Source organism: Molossus molossus, unplaced genomic scaffold, assembly GCF_014108415.1.
Source record: "Molossus molossus isolate mMolMol1 unplaced genomic scaffold, mMolMol1.p scaffold_m16_p_20, whole genome shotgun sequence".
NCBI classification, from domain to species: Eukaryota; Metazoa; Chordata; class Mammalia; order Chiroptera; family Molossidae; genus Molossus; species Molossus molossus.
The window spans coordinates 15,031,060-15,050,627 of NW_023425356.1; the positions used below are offsets into that span (position 1 = coordinate 15,031,060).

General features: G+C 46.1%; 1 protein-coding gene across 1 annotated transcript in view; it reads left to right on the plus strand.

Moving 5' to 3' along the window:
* The window catches only part of SLC22A15 (solute carrier family 22 member 15), an 80,962-nt gene that overhangs the window by 20,623 nt on the left and 40,771 nt on the right, over positions 1–19,568 (plus strand). The window contains exons 3-4 of the mRNA XM_036273412.1: positions 16,284–16,416; positions 17,052–17,216. Coding sequence (XP_036129305.1) covers positions 16,284–16,416; positions 17,052–17,216 — 298 coding nt within the window. The remainder of the gene's footprint in view (positions 1–16,283; positions 16,417–17,051; positions 17,217–19,568) is intronic.

Sequence of the window (19,568 nt, forward strand, 5' to 3'; positions counted from 1 at the left end):
CAGGATCCTCCACTGTGACAAACCGTCCTAATACTTTGCAGAGTCTGTGGGTGAGAAGGTGAGTTTTACAGGGTTAGTAGGTAAACGAGAGTGAGGAGGAGATGCTCATGAGTCGCTTTTACTGCGGTCTGGTGGGAGGCTCTTTCCCAGGGGCCTTCCATGCGTGCTGCTGACTTAGTCCTGCCGACAGCCCTGCCCTGCAGGTTAAACAGCTGGCCTGTAGAGAATTCAAAGAATTGTTCCTAAGTCACAGACTTGGTAAGCTGCTGGTGTGGGATTTGACGAGCCCACATTCTTCCCCCTGCACCTGTGATTTCCCCTTTCCCTCTCTATGGTAGTCGGTATTTCAGTGTATTCCAAGTGTGCTGCTGTCATGAAAAGGGTGCGGGGTCCTGGCCTCAACACCCTGCCACTGCCAGCCGTCCTGGGCAGCCCAGAGGCACTTCCGGGGAGAGCAGGGGCGGAGCTCACTGCCTGGGGAGAGCAGACGGAAGAGTGAAGGTTAGCAAAGTGATGGCACATGGCCACACACGTTGGGTTGAAAGGGAAGCAAAGTGAATACTCACCTACCTGGGCTGAGGGTCACCTGCTTGAATTGCCTCTGACAGTGAGTTCTGAGGGGCAAGAGCAAACTATCATGTTTGTATCGTGGCTTGCAAATTACAAGTACAAGAAAGCTTGGGCCCAGAGTAGCTGGTGACTCACACAGTGTCCTGCAGTTAGTAAATGGAGGCGCATGGCCACTGATTACATGGCCTTTCCACTGCGGCATGTGGCAGAAGCAGGGAGGGGGGCACGGAGGCAACCACCTATGAATCTGTCTCAAGTTTGCCTTCCCTAGGAGGATGCCACTCTCAGGGTATCCGTACCTGACTCAGGAGGATTCTGGCTAGCAATCTCACAGGAAAAACTCACACAGAGCCCAGCCGGGGTGGCTCAGTGGTTGAGAATCAACCCATGCACCAAGAGGTTGCTGGTTCAATTCCCGGTCAGGGCACATGCCCAGGTTGCAGGCTGATCCCCAGTGGGGAGCGTGCCGGAGACAGCCGATCCGTGTTCTCTATCATCTATGTTTCTATCTCTCTCTCTCCCTCTCCCTTCCTCTCTCTCTAAAATCAATAAAGAAAAATAAAAAAAGATTACACAGATACTACACAGGTAGTGGTGATTTAGTTAAGCTTGTAACTGGTGCAGTCACTATGGAAAACAGTATGCAGTTTTCTCAAAAAATTAGAAATAGAACTGCCACACTATTCACAATTTCACTTCTGAGTGTTTCTCCGAAGAAAATGAAAACACTAGTTCAAAACAATATATGAACCCCTGTGTTCACTGCAACACTATTTACAATAGTCAAGACATTCATTGGCGGATGAATGAATAGAGAAGATGTGATACACACACACACACACACACACACACACACACACAGGAATATTACTTAGTCATTAAAAAATAACAAAACCTTGCCATTTGTGACAACATAGATGGACCTAAAGAGTATTATGCTATGTGAAATAAGTCAGACAGAGGAAGAAAAATACTGTATGATTTCACTATATTTGAAATCCGAAGAATAAAATAAATGAATAAAACAGAAGCAGACTCATAGATACAGAGAACATACTGATGGTGGCCAGAGAGGAGGGGGATGAGAAGATGGGTTAAAGGTGAAAGAGAATAAGAGGTACAGGCTTCCCTTTATGAAGTAAATAAGTCACGGGGACGTGTAGTGCAGCACAGGGAATGTAGTCAGTGAGACCGTAATAACTGTACGCTGAGAGTCAATACCGTAATAACTACGGTGAGAGGTGGTTATAGACTTCCATCGTAAGGTACATAATGTCGAATCACTGTGTTGTACGCCTGGAACTAATGTAATATTTTATGTCAACTATCCTTGAATAAAAAGAAAGTAAAAGTATGACTTGGAAAAAAACTTGTCAAGCCCAAATAAACTTACAGGTTTCCTGAGGTAGCAAAAGCGAACGGAGCATTACGGAAGATGAACAACGACTCCGTGCCGCTCGCGCCGCCTGCACGGTCAGATCCCAGCAGCTGCCGCCCCAGTGTTAGCAGTGTCGCCTCCTCTCCTCTGGATATGTTCAGGCAGTGCAGAATCTCATTTTCCCGAAGTCGGTTTACCAGAAGGGAGGCACCAGCCGCTCTCTCTGCAGCCAGTGTCCTCCGGGAGATGCCCCTTGAGTTCACCTTCATTGCAGCGCGGTGCAGTCCCAAGCCAAAGCCTCCACTGTATTTGTTAGTGTTCATTCAGTTCTGATGGCCTCTTAATGTTTTAGTTGCTCTCCAAAATCTCCAAAGTGCTAATATTGAAACTGATACCCAAAACTTTCATTAGGTTGGTAAATATCTTTAATATACATACAATCTGGGGTATATAGATAATATATACTTCTTACTGAAATTATTTGGTATAAAATGAGAGTTAAAAAAGCAAGTATAAAGTCTTTTTGACCTCTCATAAAAATTTGAAAGTAAATATCAAGATAGAATCTGGAGAACTCTATAGTTTAAGGAGATAGTATTAAAAATACATCTTTTATTATTTTATTTCTTATTTTTTATTGATGACACTATTACAGATGTACCCCACTCCCACCCTCCCTTCCCCTCCTCCAGCCCTCCCCCGGCCTTCACCACACTGTCCCGGGCTGTGCATGTATGTTCTTTGCCTAATCTTTTCACCTTCTTTTGTCCATACCCCCCACACTCCCACACCCCCGACATTCATCAGGCTGTTCCGTGTGTTCATGCCTCTGGCTGTATTTTGTTTGTCAGCTTATTTAAAACTCTCACCAGCTCCTTATTATGTCCAGGTCAGGCCTTGCAGAAGTTACTCATGGAGGTTTTTGGGAAGGGTGAATAAAAGGTTATGTAGACATGATTAACTTGGTATTAATGCAAGAAAAAAACTCCTCTAATGTAGGAGTCTTGACTATTTTTAAATGAGCTAATAGCCATTGGGGTGAATTTATGTAGCAAATTGCTGTCTGCCGTATTCAAATTATTCCCTGAGCTCTGACTCATTCAGAAGGGACCAAATATCACAGAGACACACAATTATCATGCTTAATTAATGTTTGCAGCAAAAAGAGTAAGGTTGGAATCTTTAATAACATTGTAGGTACAACAACTGAAATTGACTGATTATTACCTTGAGATTAATATATTTTCCCGAAGCCATACCCTGGGGTCAAAAGACAGCGTATTAAAACTGTTTGAAAAATTCACTGCAATAATTGCTTTGGGGGCTAATTTTTTTAAATGTCTTGCTTCCTATGCCTGTACCACTGACTATTCTAGACTGCACACTTCACCCATTAAGTGGTAATTCAGAGTGACAACTACATTGAAATGAAGCAAGTTAGTTAATCACCATGAAATTGTTCCTGAAACACGCTGTCCGAGTTCTTCCTAATCACAGAAGGCCTCTGATCACCCGATTTTCTCCTGAAGTGAGATTTTTCATGTCTAAAACTGTAAATATGTTGCACGAAATACAGGACAGTGGGGGATGGAGTGGAGCTGGAACTGTTATCAGAATAGCTCGGAACGTCTCAGGACAGTCGGCGGGGTGCAGAGCGCTGCGGCCGTGCTGCAGGTGGGGAGACGCTGCTGTTTGCTCCTGCTCCCCGGGCTTGAGATGCTGACAAGCTGGGGTCTGGGAGCGGCTGGGGCACTTGTCAAATGGCTTAGCTTTCATCGCAGCAGGACTTCAAGTGACAAGATGCTCCATCAGGAAGCACGTGCCCAGTCTTGTTTGCCCGTTTTGGTTGGCCCACCTGGACAGCCAGGGACACGGCCTTGGTCTTCCTTGTTCTTTATGACCAGGTAGGCCATGCCCTGGACATCCGTGCAGGGAAGGATGCGTGGGACGCATGGTCTACACCAGGCTGGTGAACAAGTCTACCGTTTAGGTGCCAGCCCGGGCCTGCCAGGGCCCTGCCTGGCTTTCGGAGTCACTGACAGTCTGTGTGTCATCCGCGGCGCGGTCCTTACCCCCGCCTGGTCCTCCATGCTGCCCTCAGCGGGCCCTGCTGCAGCCACTCAGCTTTGGGAACGCGTGTTTCAGGGGCACACATTTTGCTTTAACAGCTTTCCAGCTGTGTTTTAAAAAAAAATGCCAGTTTTTTCCTCCTGAGTTTTCTTTCTCATGGATGTAGAAGCTAATGATAAAAACATGGATGTCCGATTGGCTATAGGAAGAAGGGAAACCTTTCGAATTCCAAGTCTCCCTCGCCCTCCCTGCGGTGGGAATGCCACTCAGGGACTCCAAGGAAAAGGTGACTTGTTAAGTAGTCCCTGCCTGTCCCTAAACTCATAGCTTGATGCTGGACATGGTGATGTTGAGATGTTGTCTGTGAAGATGCCTGTAAGACTAGCATTTACTCTCACCCCATAAATCATTCAGCAAGTATTTAATTAGTGCTGGCGGGTACTGGCAGCTAAGCACTGGGGGTACATATATACGCTTAAGAAGCTCACAGCATCGTAGGGGAGAGACGAGTAAACAAATAATTCACCACACGTCATATTGGAAGCAAACATGAAGAGGAATGTGGCAGAAAGGAGAACGTGGTCACCCTTCTCCCGGGAGTCAGGCAGGACTCCGGGAGCTGCTTACAGTGTGCCCCGGATGAATGGGGCTCACCTGGGGTGGAGGGGAGGCTGGGTGGCAGGCCAAAGGCACAGTGTGTAAAAGTGATCAGTTCCTGGAAATGCCAGCCTTCTGGCAAAAGTGGAATGAGGAATGTGTGTTTTCCCTTGGGGGGCCGTGCCCTCCCCTGGTGGCTGCAGTGGAACTACATCATTCTTGCGTGGGTAACGCCTTGGGTAGTGCCACATTCAACCGCTGCAGGGCAAAGCAAGGACCGGAGGGGCAGAGCCTGCGTGGGGAGGGAAGCGACCAAACCACACTTGTAAAAGCTTAGGGTACAGGGTCTTTCTGACCCACCCACTGCCTCTTCCAGGAGAAGGGTCTGTGCTGATAGCCCATTTCTCAACTCTTGTACCTTGAAATGTCACCACACAGAGTGTGTGCTCGCATGCGTGCGTGTGCGCGCGTGTGTATGTGTGTGAGGCAGGGAGGCAGGGAGGAGTTCAAGTCGCAGGAGAAAACTGAAGCAGAGACAAACACTTTTGTGACATGGACAGAGCCAGGGGGAAGGCGCTCAGAGCAGGGCTGGGTGTGTTGTCATCCTGTGTCCCTGCTCTGGGCCTTCCTGATATTCATGGCCAACACAGAAACAGCGCTTTTAATCCGGGCTCCTGTACAGCGGGCAGGAAGGTGCTATTGAGAGGAAAAGAAAACATAGCAACCTGGGGGGTTCATTTGTATCGTGGGGTACCCAGAACATCACACGGAAGTACGTAAATGATAAAAGTGCAATTAAAAAATAGAAGTTTTATTAAGTATTTTTATTTAAAGCATGTACTGCAGAAGAGATAAATCTCTTTTTTAAAAAACCGCAATACTTTGGAAGGTGATTTTATTTTATTTTTTAAATTTTTATCCTTACTCGACTTTTTTTGCATTTATGAGAGAGGAAGGAAAAGAGAGAGAGAGAGAGAGAGAAACATCGATGTGTCTCACATTGAGTGGCTGCCACTTACACGACCCCAGCCAGGGCCGGGAAAAACTGCAACCAAGGTACGTGTCCTTAGCAGGAACCGAACCCGGGTCTCTCTGGTCTGTAGGCCGACACTCCAACTGCTGAGCCAAACCGGCCAGGGCTGGCAGGTGATTTTAAAATACATTACTCTCTCTTTCTCACCCCCAGCCCCAGGCTTCTGTTTGCCAAGCCCACAGGCCAGGGAACCTTAACTTCCTATTCGACATGGAACCGTCCTTCTTCCCTTCTCCCTCCCTGCCACCCCCAGTTATGTTCCCCTAGGCCACAGGACCCACTTGTTTCTAGTTCCTTCTCGTATTCAGGTGATTTTTTTCAGAGCTTCCTAGTTGGAACTCATGCTAAGGGTTACTGTGATTTCTGTGCTTTTGGTCTAACACCCTCAAATACAATGTTCTGTCACTCGTTAGCTCCGGAATTCTACTGACTAATTCAAGCAGTTAGTACGCAGAGAAGGAGATCTTGAGACATGTCTTGGCATCAGGTCCAGGCACCTGCTTATTCCTGTGTGATCGTGTCTGGGCTGCAGTTGTATCAGCTATAAATAGGGAATAATAACAACAACGTGCCTATTCTAAAAGGCGGTTGTTGGTATTAGAGGAGAATATTATGCAGAAGTTGGTTGGTTATTAATTGTCTGGTTATAAGGGTATTACAGCCTTCTTATTTGACATATCTTTGATATACATTTTTCATTACTCAGATATTAATTTGTTTTAGGATCATATAAGCATGCAGTCTATTTTAAAGCAATAATGTACTTTTTCAGATTATCAGATTGCTGCCACATCAGAAAAATGATTGATTTGATTTGTGATGTTTTCACAAAGCCTAAGTTGTGATGATTTTAAGACATTTTGTTACTCCCTTTAAAACTTCAAGCTTCACTCTGTCATCGTTGATCTAATCCATGCTAGTGGCCTCAGATAACACCTATTCATGGAGGACTCAGCCCAGGTCTCTGTAACTAGCTTGAAGCCGGCTCTTCTCTGAGGCCCCGCCCTGTCCAGGCGGACCTGGATCACTGTCGTGACCTCTGACAGGTCTTCCCACACCCATGCTGGCCCCTGTCCGTTCTCTGTATTGCGGCTTCATCAGCGTGTCTTGACATCCACCAGTACTTTATCCCTTTTTGGGAGACGGCTGTTCTCCTCAGCCTCTAAGCAGTAAGAATTCAGATATAAACGAAACTCCTCCCAGATGCCTGATTAATACCCAGTCGGTGGTAACTGCCTCGACCCCCTGCACATCTGCTTGCCTGCCTTTTCCTCCCTCTGCAAGCTGGGAGGCCGCCCGGCACCTGGCTCTGGGCTCGCACGGTATTTGCCGTATTATGTTCCTTTCATCTTTTCTTTTCGAGGCACCTGCTGTTGGTGCCTGTCTCCAGTTGTGCCCGATTTCCTCTCGGGTCTGCTTCCTGGAGATGAAGGAATGACTGTCCCTGGCTTGTCCTGGGAGGCCCGCAGATCCTTTGGAAGGTACAGTGTAAGTGGATGTGTGGATTCTCTAGTCTTGGTGGTGAGCATATGAGCAAAAATGCAGATGTTGGTTATAAAACAAAAGTAGATGTAGCTAGGTCATCCTGAGAGACTGAAAATATTTTGTCTTTATTGTCTTTCCTTTTGTTATGAGAGAAGAAAAGATTTCCCACTTTTTAAATTTGCAAGTGATTTTTCAATTTGAAATGAATTAGTGTAAAAAAGAAAATTAGTTCTGTAGCTCTAGAATTTGGCTTGTCATTTATAGGAGAAGCATCACTTTAACAATCTCTAGCCAATTAAGGGTTGAATGGGTTATACATTTATGATTTTTAAAATTTAAAGCCTCATAAAAAACACATTTTTCAAGAACATCATTTTTTGGGTTAATTATAGTTTAATTTCTGATGTCCTGGTGATATGCTGGTTTAGGTTTTACCTTGATGCTAAATATTTAACCAAAAGGGCAAAGAAATAAGCTAACAGTTGAGTCTAGTCTGGTGGGTAATGTCTTTCCCAAACTTTGAAGTCAGGTTATACCAGTACATTTTCTCAGTACTATAGGGATCACTGTCCCGGCATATCTTGTCTGAGCTTTGACAAATAAAACTCTTTAGTTCACATAATAGATATGTGATAAGTATGTAAATTATATTTGAAAAGTTTTAAAAACTGAAAACAAAACAAAACATTTAAGCCCAAAGCTGACATGTGAGGGGAGGGGATCTAGAAAGCTGGTGGTGAGCACTCTGCCCTAGGCCTGAGTCCAGCGCCCGTTCTGGGTCCAGCTTCGCACGCTCCAATGTGCTTTCGTAAAGCCTGGCAGTGCCTCCCAACCTCCCCTCACTTCCCGATGCCTTCCAGGAGGGGCACGGGAATGCATCAGCCCAGCCAGCATGACCTGAGGGGAAATTACTTTGACACTGGAACTGGCAGCCTGAGAATCAGAATTTGGAATTTGCTGATCAGACATCCCTTGGGCCACTTCTTCCTGACTCTGCCAAACGGGCTGATAGCTATCCAGTTGTGGAAGGCTGGTATTATGGCCTTTTTGATGGGTTGGAGAAGTTCTGCAGATGTGGTCAGCAGAACGGTCCGTTATGGAGCAGCCGCATTAACCACTTTTTATTGATTAATAACAAAACAGAGCAGTGTGAGCCCAGACCAGACATCGTGGCCATATTATCAGACCAGCAGAAATTGCGGTGTGGGATCATCGAGGCTGAAGCTGCAGGCCAGATTTCAAAGGCATGAAAATACCAAAACAAACCCTAAGAACATGAAATCATAAAAGCAGGTGTTTGAGCTCCCAGGTATTAAAAACGAGTCGTAGAGGCCTTGTTTATCTGCTGTCGTAACAGAAGGGTTATCCCCATGACAAATATGACCCTCTCTTTTCTAGGCCAACCTGATAGTTATTATTTGATTCATTGTTGACCTGGAAAAATGTCACCCTAGGCACCTCATGAGTTGAAAATTCTACCATAGAACTATCCATATAGCTAAAATAAATTTGTTTCTTCAAATTCCAGGACTTTAAGAATCTCTTTTGTGTGAAACTTTAAAATGTATTTTGCCTTTTTCTTTACAGATCCTTAAGTCAGGGCTTCTTTTTTTTTATTTCTTTAATTTTTCTTCTTTATGATTTTTAGAGGAAGGGAGAGGGAGAGAGACAGAAACATCGATGTGAGAGAATATCGATTGGCTGCCTCCTGCATGCCCCCCACTGGGGATTGGGCCCACAAGCTGGGCATGTGCCCTGATCGAGAATCAAACCGATGACCTCTTGGTGCATGGGTCAATGCTCAGCCTCTGAACCACACCAGCTGGGCTATTCAGGGCTTCTTAACATGATCTAATCTCTTTTGATGACTCAGGCCATGCTTACTGTAGAGTTTGGGGGTTGGAGGTCTTGAAGAGGTTGAAGAATGTTTGGAGCGGTGTGGGTACTAGAGGAAGAGTTGGAAGACTAGGGTTTAGGGGTCTGAGACTATTATAATCAAAACCAAGAATTTAGAGGTTATGCAGTTATTGAGGATGACAGGGATTCTTAACTCGATTGCCTATGAGAATCATCTGGAGAACTTAAAAAATATACCAAAGCCTGGGCCCCACCCGTGTGTCCCCAGGGACCCAGACCCCTTCCAGCTTTTGACTTGACCATCCCTAGTATGTTTCCCTCTTTATCATGGCTCCAGATAGAGCTCCAGCTTTCAAGTGGACATCCTAAGCACTAGGAGAGTAGAAACAAAAAAAAGGGGGCAAAGAGTAAACCAGCTGTCTCTTCAGAGACATTCCTGGAAGCTGCCACATGATGCTTCTGCCTGCGTTCACTGTGCAGAGCTGGGTAACAAGGCCATACCAGCGGTGAGGGCGATTGGGGCATTCTTCTTTCTGGGGGGCTGCGCCTGGCTACACAGTCTGTTACTACGGAAAAGTGGCTATTTCAAAACAAGCTAGATTCTCTGTCACAGAAGGGCAGTGGATTCCAGTCTGATCATGTGAACTTCGAACGAGCTGCTGATTTTGAAGTTCGGTTACCTACTCTCATCTCAGGTCTCAGGAAAAGCGGCCTCATAGCAACAGTGATGGAGAGAGTGACACGGACTTGGGAGTGTTTTGAAGGCAGAACTTGCTGATGAAGGGATGTGGAAGGGGAGTGAAAGGAGAGTTTAACTTGAGCCACTCGGTGGCTGGTGGTGACGGGCTGGAGAAGGCTGGAGGCCGAGGGCTCCCGGAGGAGATGCCGCGTGAGCATCTGGATGTGAGTGTCGAGCTCCAGGAGGGGCATGAGGGCTTGTGAACCTGCAGGGAAGCAGGCTCGGGACAGGGCCCAGGACCCTGGGTGAAGGGACCGTCATAGACAGCTCGCCAGGAGGGCAGAGACGAGCAGGCCTCAGTCCCCTTCTCCAGTCTGGCTTCTGTTCGCCCTCCTCTGAGGTGTGTGTTCATGTCCATTTTGTTTGCAGGCGTCACTGCCCGTCTCTGTTCTCATCGTACTTGACCTCTAAGCAGCATTCGACATACTTGACCAGACCTTCGTCCCTGAATCAGATTTCCTCTGGAACTGTTTGTGACACCACCCTTTTCCTACATATTTATTGTTTGATTCATTGCTGACCTGGGAAAATGTCACCCCGGCAGCCTGCACGGCCCCCAGCTGTTGCGGCAGTCGCCCGGCCCCCCGCTCCTGTTGGCAGGCAGTCTCTGCGCGCCGGAGTGAGCTCCAGACACTGAATCCGCAGTGGAGCGTCTTCCCCGTGCACTGGCCTCAAGTCCCCGCTGCTGACCCTGGCTCAGGGCCCTGCGTGGTCTGATGCCTGCCCCCTCTGGGGCCTGCTTCTCACCACCCCGCTGGAGGCCCACGGATGTGTCTTCTCCTTAGGGCCGTGACACTTATTCTCATGTTCCCTGAACAGCCTTCCAGGGTTGGTCACTTCCCCTGTCATTCAGGTGACAGATGTCACTCCCCAGAGAAGCCTTCCCTGACCACCTGTTGAAAGAGGTTTCCTTCCGGTCTCTCCCACTGTGCTCACATGTTTAAAGTCTGTCTTATTCCACTGGCACTTACTCTCCATGAGAGCAGGGACCGTGTCTAGCTCATTCGCATCTGTATTCCCAGTGTTTAGAATAGTTATTAACCCCTAGTAGAAGTTAATCAAATATTTATTGAATACCCAAATGAAAAAAAGTGTCTGGAACAGTTCGTTTTTGTTGTTTTAAGAACACAGTGCTTCTTATTGAAGTTATGACTGCCACCAAAAGGAGCAACTTCCTGATCACTCTATCTAAGGGCAGTAACACCCTAGTTTACTATCTCTAATCCACGGAAGGTGAGGAAAACCAGTTCAGTAACCTTGTTAAACAACCACGCGAAGAACAGGGGAATTTGGAAGAAAAGCGCAGCATGTGGGAGGGGCCTGGGCCGTTTGTCTCCGTGCTGGACGCCTGTGGCTGCTGTTGCACAGAGCGCAGAGGTGTAGATGCTGTCTCATCCAGACCCTCACCGACGCAGACTCACAGGAAGCGCAGGAGAAGGAGAGGAGTCCCGGTGCACCAGTCACAGGACAGGGGTGGCCTGAAAGGGGGGAGGTGGGGTGCCCCCTTGCAGGTGTGTGAGAAGGGGCTCTTCCTGGCCCTGTCTCTGCTGACTCCAGCAAAGGGGCTGCCAGGAGGAAAGATGAGCTTTCTCCTAGTTCTCTGAGGCTACCTCTCCGACACAGGCTGAATTTTATCTTTATACTAAAGGTCACCTTACCCATCACTAGACAGGGCTGTAGATGGTGGCAGTTGAGGCAGAAGATGATCACTTTCCCTGTAAACATATAAGTTTCCCTAAAATAGAAGAGACTAGTACTCAAGGGATGTTTTCATTGTGGTAAAATATCCATAACATAAAATGTATCATTTTCACCATTTTGCAGTATGCAGTTGTCAATGTAAGAAACACCCAAACCTGTGGAGAATTGTTGAGTTTATCTGAGTCCAACTGACAGCAGCTGCTGAGAAGCAAAATCCCAACGGATTGAGAAAATGCTCTGGAAAATGGCAGTTTTGCAGCTTACTTTATACATTAGAACTGAAGTGGGAGACATAAAGGAGGGTTACCTGAAATTCATTGTGGTGATTAGGGAGGAGGGAGAAAGCAAAGCGGGGACATCTCCGAGACTGGATAAAGAGTGAAGTGGAGAGACGCACACTTTTACGTTGGTGGGCACAGGGTAGTTAACGTTAACATTTACCGCACCTGGGGATGGTAGCTGGAAACAAGGTATATGAGGGGTTCTGTGGTCTGGTGCTCTGGTGGGAGATTGTGCCCCGAGGGGTCTGGAAAATGGATTATGTCATCTTAGATGCAGAAAGATAGCAGGCAGGCTCACTCACGGCAAAGAGTGACCTTCGTTACAGAAGCTCCAGGCCTGGGATGTGACTGCCCACCACAACTCGCCTTTAGTGGGGAACTTGTGTGCAGGCCATCCTGTGTGGTGCTCTCAGACTGAGTCTGCAGGGCCGCCATGCAGGCCTCCCCGGGCCCCTTTTCATCCACACAGTCCAGTGGCATTAAGTCCATTCACATTGTGCAACCATCACCTCGGTCCATCTCCACGATGTGTTCCTCATCCCGCTGAAGCTGGTACTCGTTAAACGGTTACCCCCCATCCTCCCAGCCCCCGGAGGCCACTGTTCCATTCTCTGTGTCTATGGATCAACTACTCCAGGTAAAGGAGAAACACTCTGCAGTGTCTCCTCCACTGTCAGTGACTTCACTTCTGACACTTCTGGCCAGTGTGGACGGAAAGGGCCCACCTCCTAGTCCTGACAAGCTCGGGAGGCCTGTGTGGTGGCCCTCCAAGCTCAGAGTCTGAAAGGAGCCACAGAGGGTGGTCTGAAATGAAGACTTCCTAACGACAAGTGAGTCATGGTGGGTAGTCACATCCTAGGCTGGCATCTTCCTTGACAAAGGTCAAATTTTACATTAACTGAGCCTGTCTGTTGTCTTTTTTAAATTATTATTAATTAATTTATGTTATAGATGTTTCTCCTTTCCACCCCAGACAGCCTACTCCCTATCCTGCCCTCCCGCCCCGCCCCCCCAATGATAACATTGCTTTGGGCCATCAGAGTCATTTCCTTTCTCCCAACCCCTCCCTCACTGCACCGGAGCAGGGGACCCCAGAACCACTCACTACACCAGAGCAGGAGACCACAGGACCCCTTACTGTTACTGTTAGCATCTTAATGGTTAGCCGTTAATTGTCCTTTGTCCACAAATGTAAAAGAAGTGTGTGTCTATTCATTTTGCTTTTTATCTAGTCCCAGAGGTTCCCCACTTCGCTTTCTCCCACCTCCCTAATCTGTCACCAGTGGATTGCATGTGACTGACCCCTTACTTCTCCTTTGATTCTGATGTATAAAATAGGTGATAAAACTGACGTTTTCTGGAGCATTTATTTATTCCATTGAGATTTTGTTTCCTGGCAATTACCATCAGTTTGGCTGAAATAAATGCATAAAAGTTCTCTACAGGTTTGAATATTTCTTATGTCGACACCACCAAGTGTGTGTGTGTGTGTGTGTGTGTGGGCACAGGGGTGGGGGCAGGGGAGTCCACATCAGGCAATTCTGCCACCCCAATATGGTGTCCTACAGTTCAATTCAATTTTGATTTGATACTGTCTACCTGGAGTTGACATAAGATCCCACAGGTTGAGGGTTCAGTCCCACAAGATTGCTCCCGCCACCTCTTTCAGACACCAGTCACAAGTCCTGGTTGTTACCTGTACTGGTGACCAACTGACTATATATCAGAGAGTCCTACGATTTCCTCCTCGGGTTGGATTCATTTGCGAGAGCACCTCATAGTGTTATGTGTCAGCGAGATAACAGAGACGCACAGCCAAACTGTAAAGGAGCGCTTTATTCTCACCAGCAGGCTGCGGAGGGCACAGTCTCCCCTCAGATCAGCAGTCATGATTCTTCTTGCTCATCTGATTTTAAAGACAGAAGCCCCATCCTCCTTTTGCGCCCCCCCCCAGAGGACCAGTACAATAGGGGGGGTGACAGCGATTACAGAAGTCAAAATTAGCATTATTCACCGGGCTCAGAGTGCCTGCAGATGCCTCCCAACACGTGGGGCAACTATAATCTTAGGCAACATTTCTTTACTTCTAGGGGTAATTAACCTGTTATTGGTAAAATATCAAGGAAGGTCCATTGATGATAAAAATGGAGTCATTCAGTCGCCTTAGCCAAGAGGCCTACGTAAGAATGGAATCTGGTCGCCGTAGCCTCAGGGCCAGGTCAGTAGAACTCAGGAAGACGGGTTACGTACTACATCACTGGTGTTTATAGATGGATATGACTCAGAACAGCCAGATGGAGGAGATGCGCAGGGCGAGGGATGGGGAATGGGGAAGGGGCGTCCTTGCTGCCTCTGGGCAGCCACCCTCCCTGCACCTCACGTGTCACCACCTGGAAGCTCTCGTTACCCGTCCTTTTGGGTTTTTATGGAGGCTTCATTATGTAGGTGTGGTTGATTAAAACACTGGCCATTGGTGATTGAGTCAACCTCAAGCCCCTCTCCCCTCCCTGGAAGCCTAGGGGTAGTCCCAAAAGTTCCAACTCTAATCACGCGGGTTGTTTCCCCTGGCAACCAGCCCCCATCTAAGTGGCTTTCCAAAAGTCACCTCATTAACATGCTCAGGTGTGGTTGAAAGGGGTTTGTTGTAAATAACAAGACCCTCTCATCACCTTTATTGCTCTGAAGCTTTTTCAGGAACAGGGAATAGAACTATTGTAACAAAAGTTACCCCAGTGGCTCTTGTAGAGGAAATTACAGGGCTTCAGGAGCTGTATGCCAGGGACAGTGGATGAAGACCAAATATACCTTTCTTGTTGTAAATCACATCATATTTTTTAAACTAAAATTAAAAGGCCTTAAATAAGAGGCAACAAATATTATTTGAGATCCAAAATAATAGCTATTCTCAAAGCACTAATTCAGGCAGAAACCCAAATAGTGTTCTGGTTAGGAGGCGAAGGCATGGAGTATTTATGACAAAGGAAAGGGGAAAACTTCATGAATATACTGAAGGAATTCTTATGAGTGTTAATAAGCTAAGGAAAGCATTTCTGTGGGTACAGATAAGCTAACATAGTGATGCCAATTCTAAAGAATGTCTTTCATTTTCAGTCTGGTTGTCATCGCAGTTGTTTGGGATACAGTGCTGATTTAGGACCGGTTCACAGGTTATTTTGCCTCAGACTGCAAAGGTTTGAGGAGAAAGACAAGACAGTTCCTCTGGGATAGCAGCTCCAACTTGATTGTGAAGTGGCTACGTTGATATTTTTGCATTCTCATGAATGGAATCATACAACATCCCTTTATGTATGAGGAAAGAGTGAAAATAGGGAATATATAAAATGGAGTTCTTTACAAGCTGCTAAAATTATCATTATGAAGGTTAAGGCATGAGGAAAGACTATTCTTGTTCTAACTAACCTGGGAACTTAAACATTTTTGAACTTTCCAGTCTTGTGTCTATGCCTGGACATACATCTGGACCTCCAGATAACCACTTGCTGACCCTCTGAAGGACCCCGTATCCAGACCATCTGATTAGCCCCCTGGCGTCTGTCATCCTGACTGCCTGACAACCATCTGTCCGACAACCATCCTGGGCAATCCTAGGGCTAAGAATGCAGGACTCATAATTCTCCAGAATGCACTTTTTACTAGAGGAACTTTTAACTATTCTTTCTTCTTTGGGACACTTCTGGACCTATGCACAGCTGTGTGAATAAACCTTTACCATTTATGTCTAGCAAGGCCTCCAGACTCTTTTTGAGTTTGTTTGACAGTCTTATTTTACTTAGCATGATGTCCTCAAGGTTCATCCATGTAGAGTAGCTTGTCAGAATTTTATTCCTTTTTTTCTATTTTAATTCCTTTTTTTGCAATTTTTATTAACCTATTAGAATTTTATTCCTTTTTAAGGCCGTATAATATTCCATTGTATGAATACACCCCATTTTGCTCATCTGTCAATAGACATTTAGGTGGCTTCACCTTTCGCCTATTGTGAATAATGTTGCTATGAACATTAGTATACAAATATCTGTTTGAATCCCTGCTTTCAGTACTTTTGTATGTATACCCAAGAAATAAAATGATTGGGTCATATGGTAATTGTATGTTTAATTATTTTTGAGAAAAGAATTCAAGAGATTTTAAGTCCACTAATCTATTGGAGAAAAGAGACATTTATTTGTTACCTCTGATGTGTCGTGTAGTATGTTGGGTGTCAGAAATGGAACGCAGGGGCTCTAGCAATGCAGGGGCCTACTGCGAAGGACAGAGCCAGCAGAGGTGTCGGTGCTGAGCTGCTCTGTACCGTGCTCAGTGCGGTAATGAGATGTGTATAGAGCCCAGCGGAGCACATTGTAATAGCGACTTCCGGTGTTTCTGCAGACAGGATGTCCTCGGGTGTCGTCCAAGACGGATGCTCTCCTGAACTCTGGTTAATTGTGGCTGATGCAGGAGCGATGTTCGGGTGTACAAGTTTTGTCATACGTGTGTTTTTTTAATAGCAAACTCAATCCATCCATCTTTCCAGTGACCTGAATGTCGCTCTCTTGTTTTTCCTTCCTCCAGTGGTTTTTAATTGCCAGCAGATCTTACAAAGTCAGCGCAGCAAGCTCTTTTTTCTTCAGCGGCGTGTTTGTGGGAGTGATCTCGTTTGGTCAGCTTTCGGATCGCTTCGGGAGGAAAAAGGTCTACCTCACAGGTAACCCTTCAGCATGTCCATGAACCAATAAGAGCACGATTTCCCTAAGGTTTCCAGGGAATTAGAGTAAGGGGGCTATTTCCTTGAGGTTCTCGGGGAAGTGCCACGTGGACACAGAAGTGGTTTTAGTACACGGGCCAGAGGCCGAACTGCAGCCAGCGCTGATTCTGGCCAAATGTCAAGTGACCGGCATAGTTGGCGGAGGCCAGGGGTTTGCATTATAAACTTTTCAGAGAGGATGGTGCTTTCTGCATCTCCAAATTCTAATTTATGCCATGTTTCTAAGGAGAGCAAAGATGAAGACAGTCTACTAGATCCATTTCCTTCTAGCTTGTGTTGTTGATCCATTTTGAAGGAGCTGTACAGGACTCGGCCTAGTTCTCTCTTGACACGCTTAGTATGAAACTAAGAGTTTTTTAAATGTCCAGCATTTCAGTGAATAATTGAAAACTATGCATGATTAACAGAAATCAGCTTGTAACAGAGACAGAAAACCTCAGTTTTTATGAGAAACCTTTTAAAAACAAACCTTCAGAAAATTTAAGTTTACATTTAAGTTTCTAGGCTAATGAATATAATGTATTCTACCAAATGTCTTGCTTCTGGATTATTGAATACTGTTACTCTCTTTCTAGGTTTTGCTCTTGACATCGTATTTGCTATTGCAAATGGGTTTTCCCCCTCGTATGAGTTCTTTGCAATAACTCGCTTCCTGGTGGGCATGATGAACGGAGGGATGTCGCTGGTGGCCTTTGTCCTGCTAAACGAGTGTGTGGGCACCGCCTACTGGGCACTTGCAGGTACTGCTTAAATCCATGCAGATATGGAGGAGGTGCACTGCTCCTGAAAACTCCGTGGGGAACCAGTTTAACCCTAGCATCTAAAAATGCTCTTGGACTTCAAGTGCTCTGTCCAGCTATTAGATTTGCTTTCTCAGGAAAGTTTGTTCTGTCTGACCGTGAACTAGTCATTTGTGTTCCTCTGTAGAAAGTCTCCCCTGGGGTCTGCTCACAGATGGTGAGCTTGCCCCCATCCTGAAAGGTTGCCTGCAGATTATTGGGGGAGTGTCGATTTCTCAGAAGGCATCAACTGCACCCACCCTGCCAGGTCACCTGGGTTACTCCTTTCCAGTTGCACGTTTTGGTCAAAAAGGAAGACCTCCTGGTCTCTTGTACCCTTGCCAGTTGCCCAGAGCAGCGAAGAGATTCCTGTTAAAGAACTTTCACTTACCATCTTGTCCTCGAAGCTGGGTGAAGGAGAGGCTAGTAAAATTTCTGTAGCAAAGTAAAAAAAGGAAGAAAAGGGAAAACCTGCAGTAGTGGAACCAGGTGGTCACCAAATTGACGGTGAAATTGGAGCAAATGTGAGAGAGTCCCCTGACAGCCTCCCGTCGCTGCCCACCCAGGACAGGAGGGTTCCTATGGCACCTGGGCCTCTCTGCCCCGCGATCCGGGCTTCCCCAGGGTCCTCCTCGCCTTTCTTTCCAAGCTCGTTCCCAGCACAGCCGTACTCACTGCTGTGACTTCAGATATGCTAATGAACTGCAGGATGTTGGGGAAACCTCACTGTTCAGCAATGAGAGATTAGTAGAAAGTAGCCTAATTGTTCACAGTAAAAAAAAAACTTGAAAAATTATGCTTAATTACAAAATAATTTTCGTAGTATGTATAAAACACTAAGTATTCACAAAAAAAGCATAAGTATAAACCTAAAACATCCATTTTTGATCAATTTGCAGTATCCTGCTTTAACAAGAAGAATGAGGATAATGGAAAATGACTGAGAATTGCAAAATAAAATACTAAAGCTATGAAAATTTTTATATTAATATATTATTTATTTTCCCTGATAGAAATATCTTACAATGAAAAAAACTGATGTCCTGGTAAAGTAAAATAAAGAAATACAAGCATAGAGAATACGCATAGCCCTCCCCTCCGGGAGGCCAGTGCGGTCAACACATTGCTCTGCACCCTTAGAGCTCCCCCTTTGCGTGTCTGTTCCACAGGACCCATTCACTCCCCAGACGCTGCCACGGACCAGACTCTGCTTCTTTAGGCACATGGGAGAAAAGGGTGGACAAGACGGGGGTGAGGGAAAGTTCTTGCTCTCATGGAGCTTGTTTTAATCAGGAGAGGCAAGAGGGTAAGTACAGTGAAGAAAATCAAACGGGAATGACTAGGCAGTAATTGCGGAGGACAGTTGCATGAAATGGAGAGTTGGAGAAAACCTTGATGCAGGGGTTTCATCTAAGACGTGAATGACGCGGACGACCTAGGCGTGTGAAATTCTGAGAGAACAGTCTCGGAAGATGAAATGGGAAGGGCCAAGCCCTGAGGCGGGGATGACTTCTTTGAGGACCTGGAAAGATGCCCCTGGCTCTAGTGTGGAGAGGCAGGGGGACTGGGAGCCATCACGTTGAAGGCCTAGATGCTGCAGGGCCCACGACAGGCTAAATGGGGGATTTGCTTTTTACTCCAAGTGCAGCGGGAAGCCAGCGTGTGAGCTGAAGGGAGGAGCTTACAGAAAGACCATTTCCAGTAGGTGTGTGAAGGAGCGAGTGTAGACATGGAGGGGTCCTTCTGTAGCCTGTTGTGGTTGTGAAACCTGTTGTGGTTGTGAAACCTGTAGGTGGGAAGGGGAGGATGAGGAAAAGGCGTGTATTTGACCCGGATTTGGGTGGGAACATGACTTGCTGAAAAATCAGCAGTGAGGGAAGAGAAAGGAAAATCAAGGAAACTTCATGGCTTATGTTTCAAAACTGAATGGATCATTGGTGCCATTTACAAAATGACGTCACCACTACACTGTTTTCTAACCTGCAAAGGTTGGCATTTACTCGTGCAAACTGAGCAGGAATAGAAGACCTGAAATTAATTTAAAACAAGCAGAAAAGTAATCTGAAAAATAGGCATAAATATCTAAAGACCCAGAAACAGTCACATGACCACATGGTACTCCGGAATTACAGCATGCAGAAGTGGTGACTCAAAATGTTCATTTTTTATTAAAATTTTAAACCAAGTAACCCAGAGCCTTACCACATGTACATCTCTTCACCTTATCCATATTGTCACTTCCAGACATTCATGGGCAACCTCTTGCTAGACATCAGATATGAATGTATCCCTTAATAAAAGGGACTGCTTTCT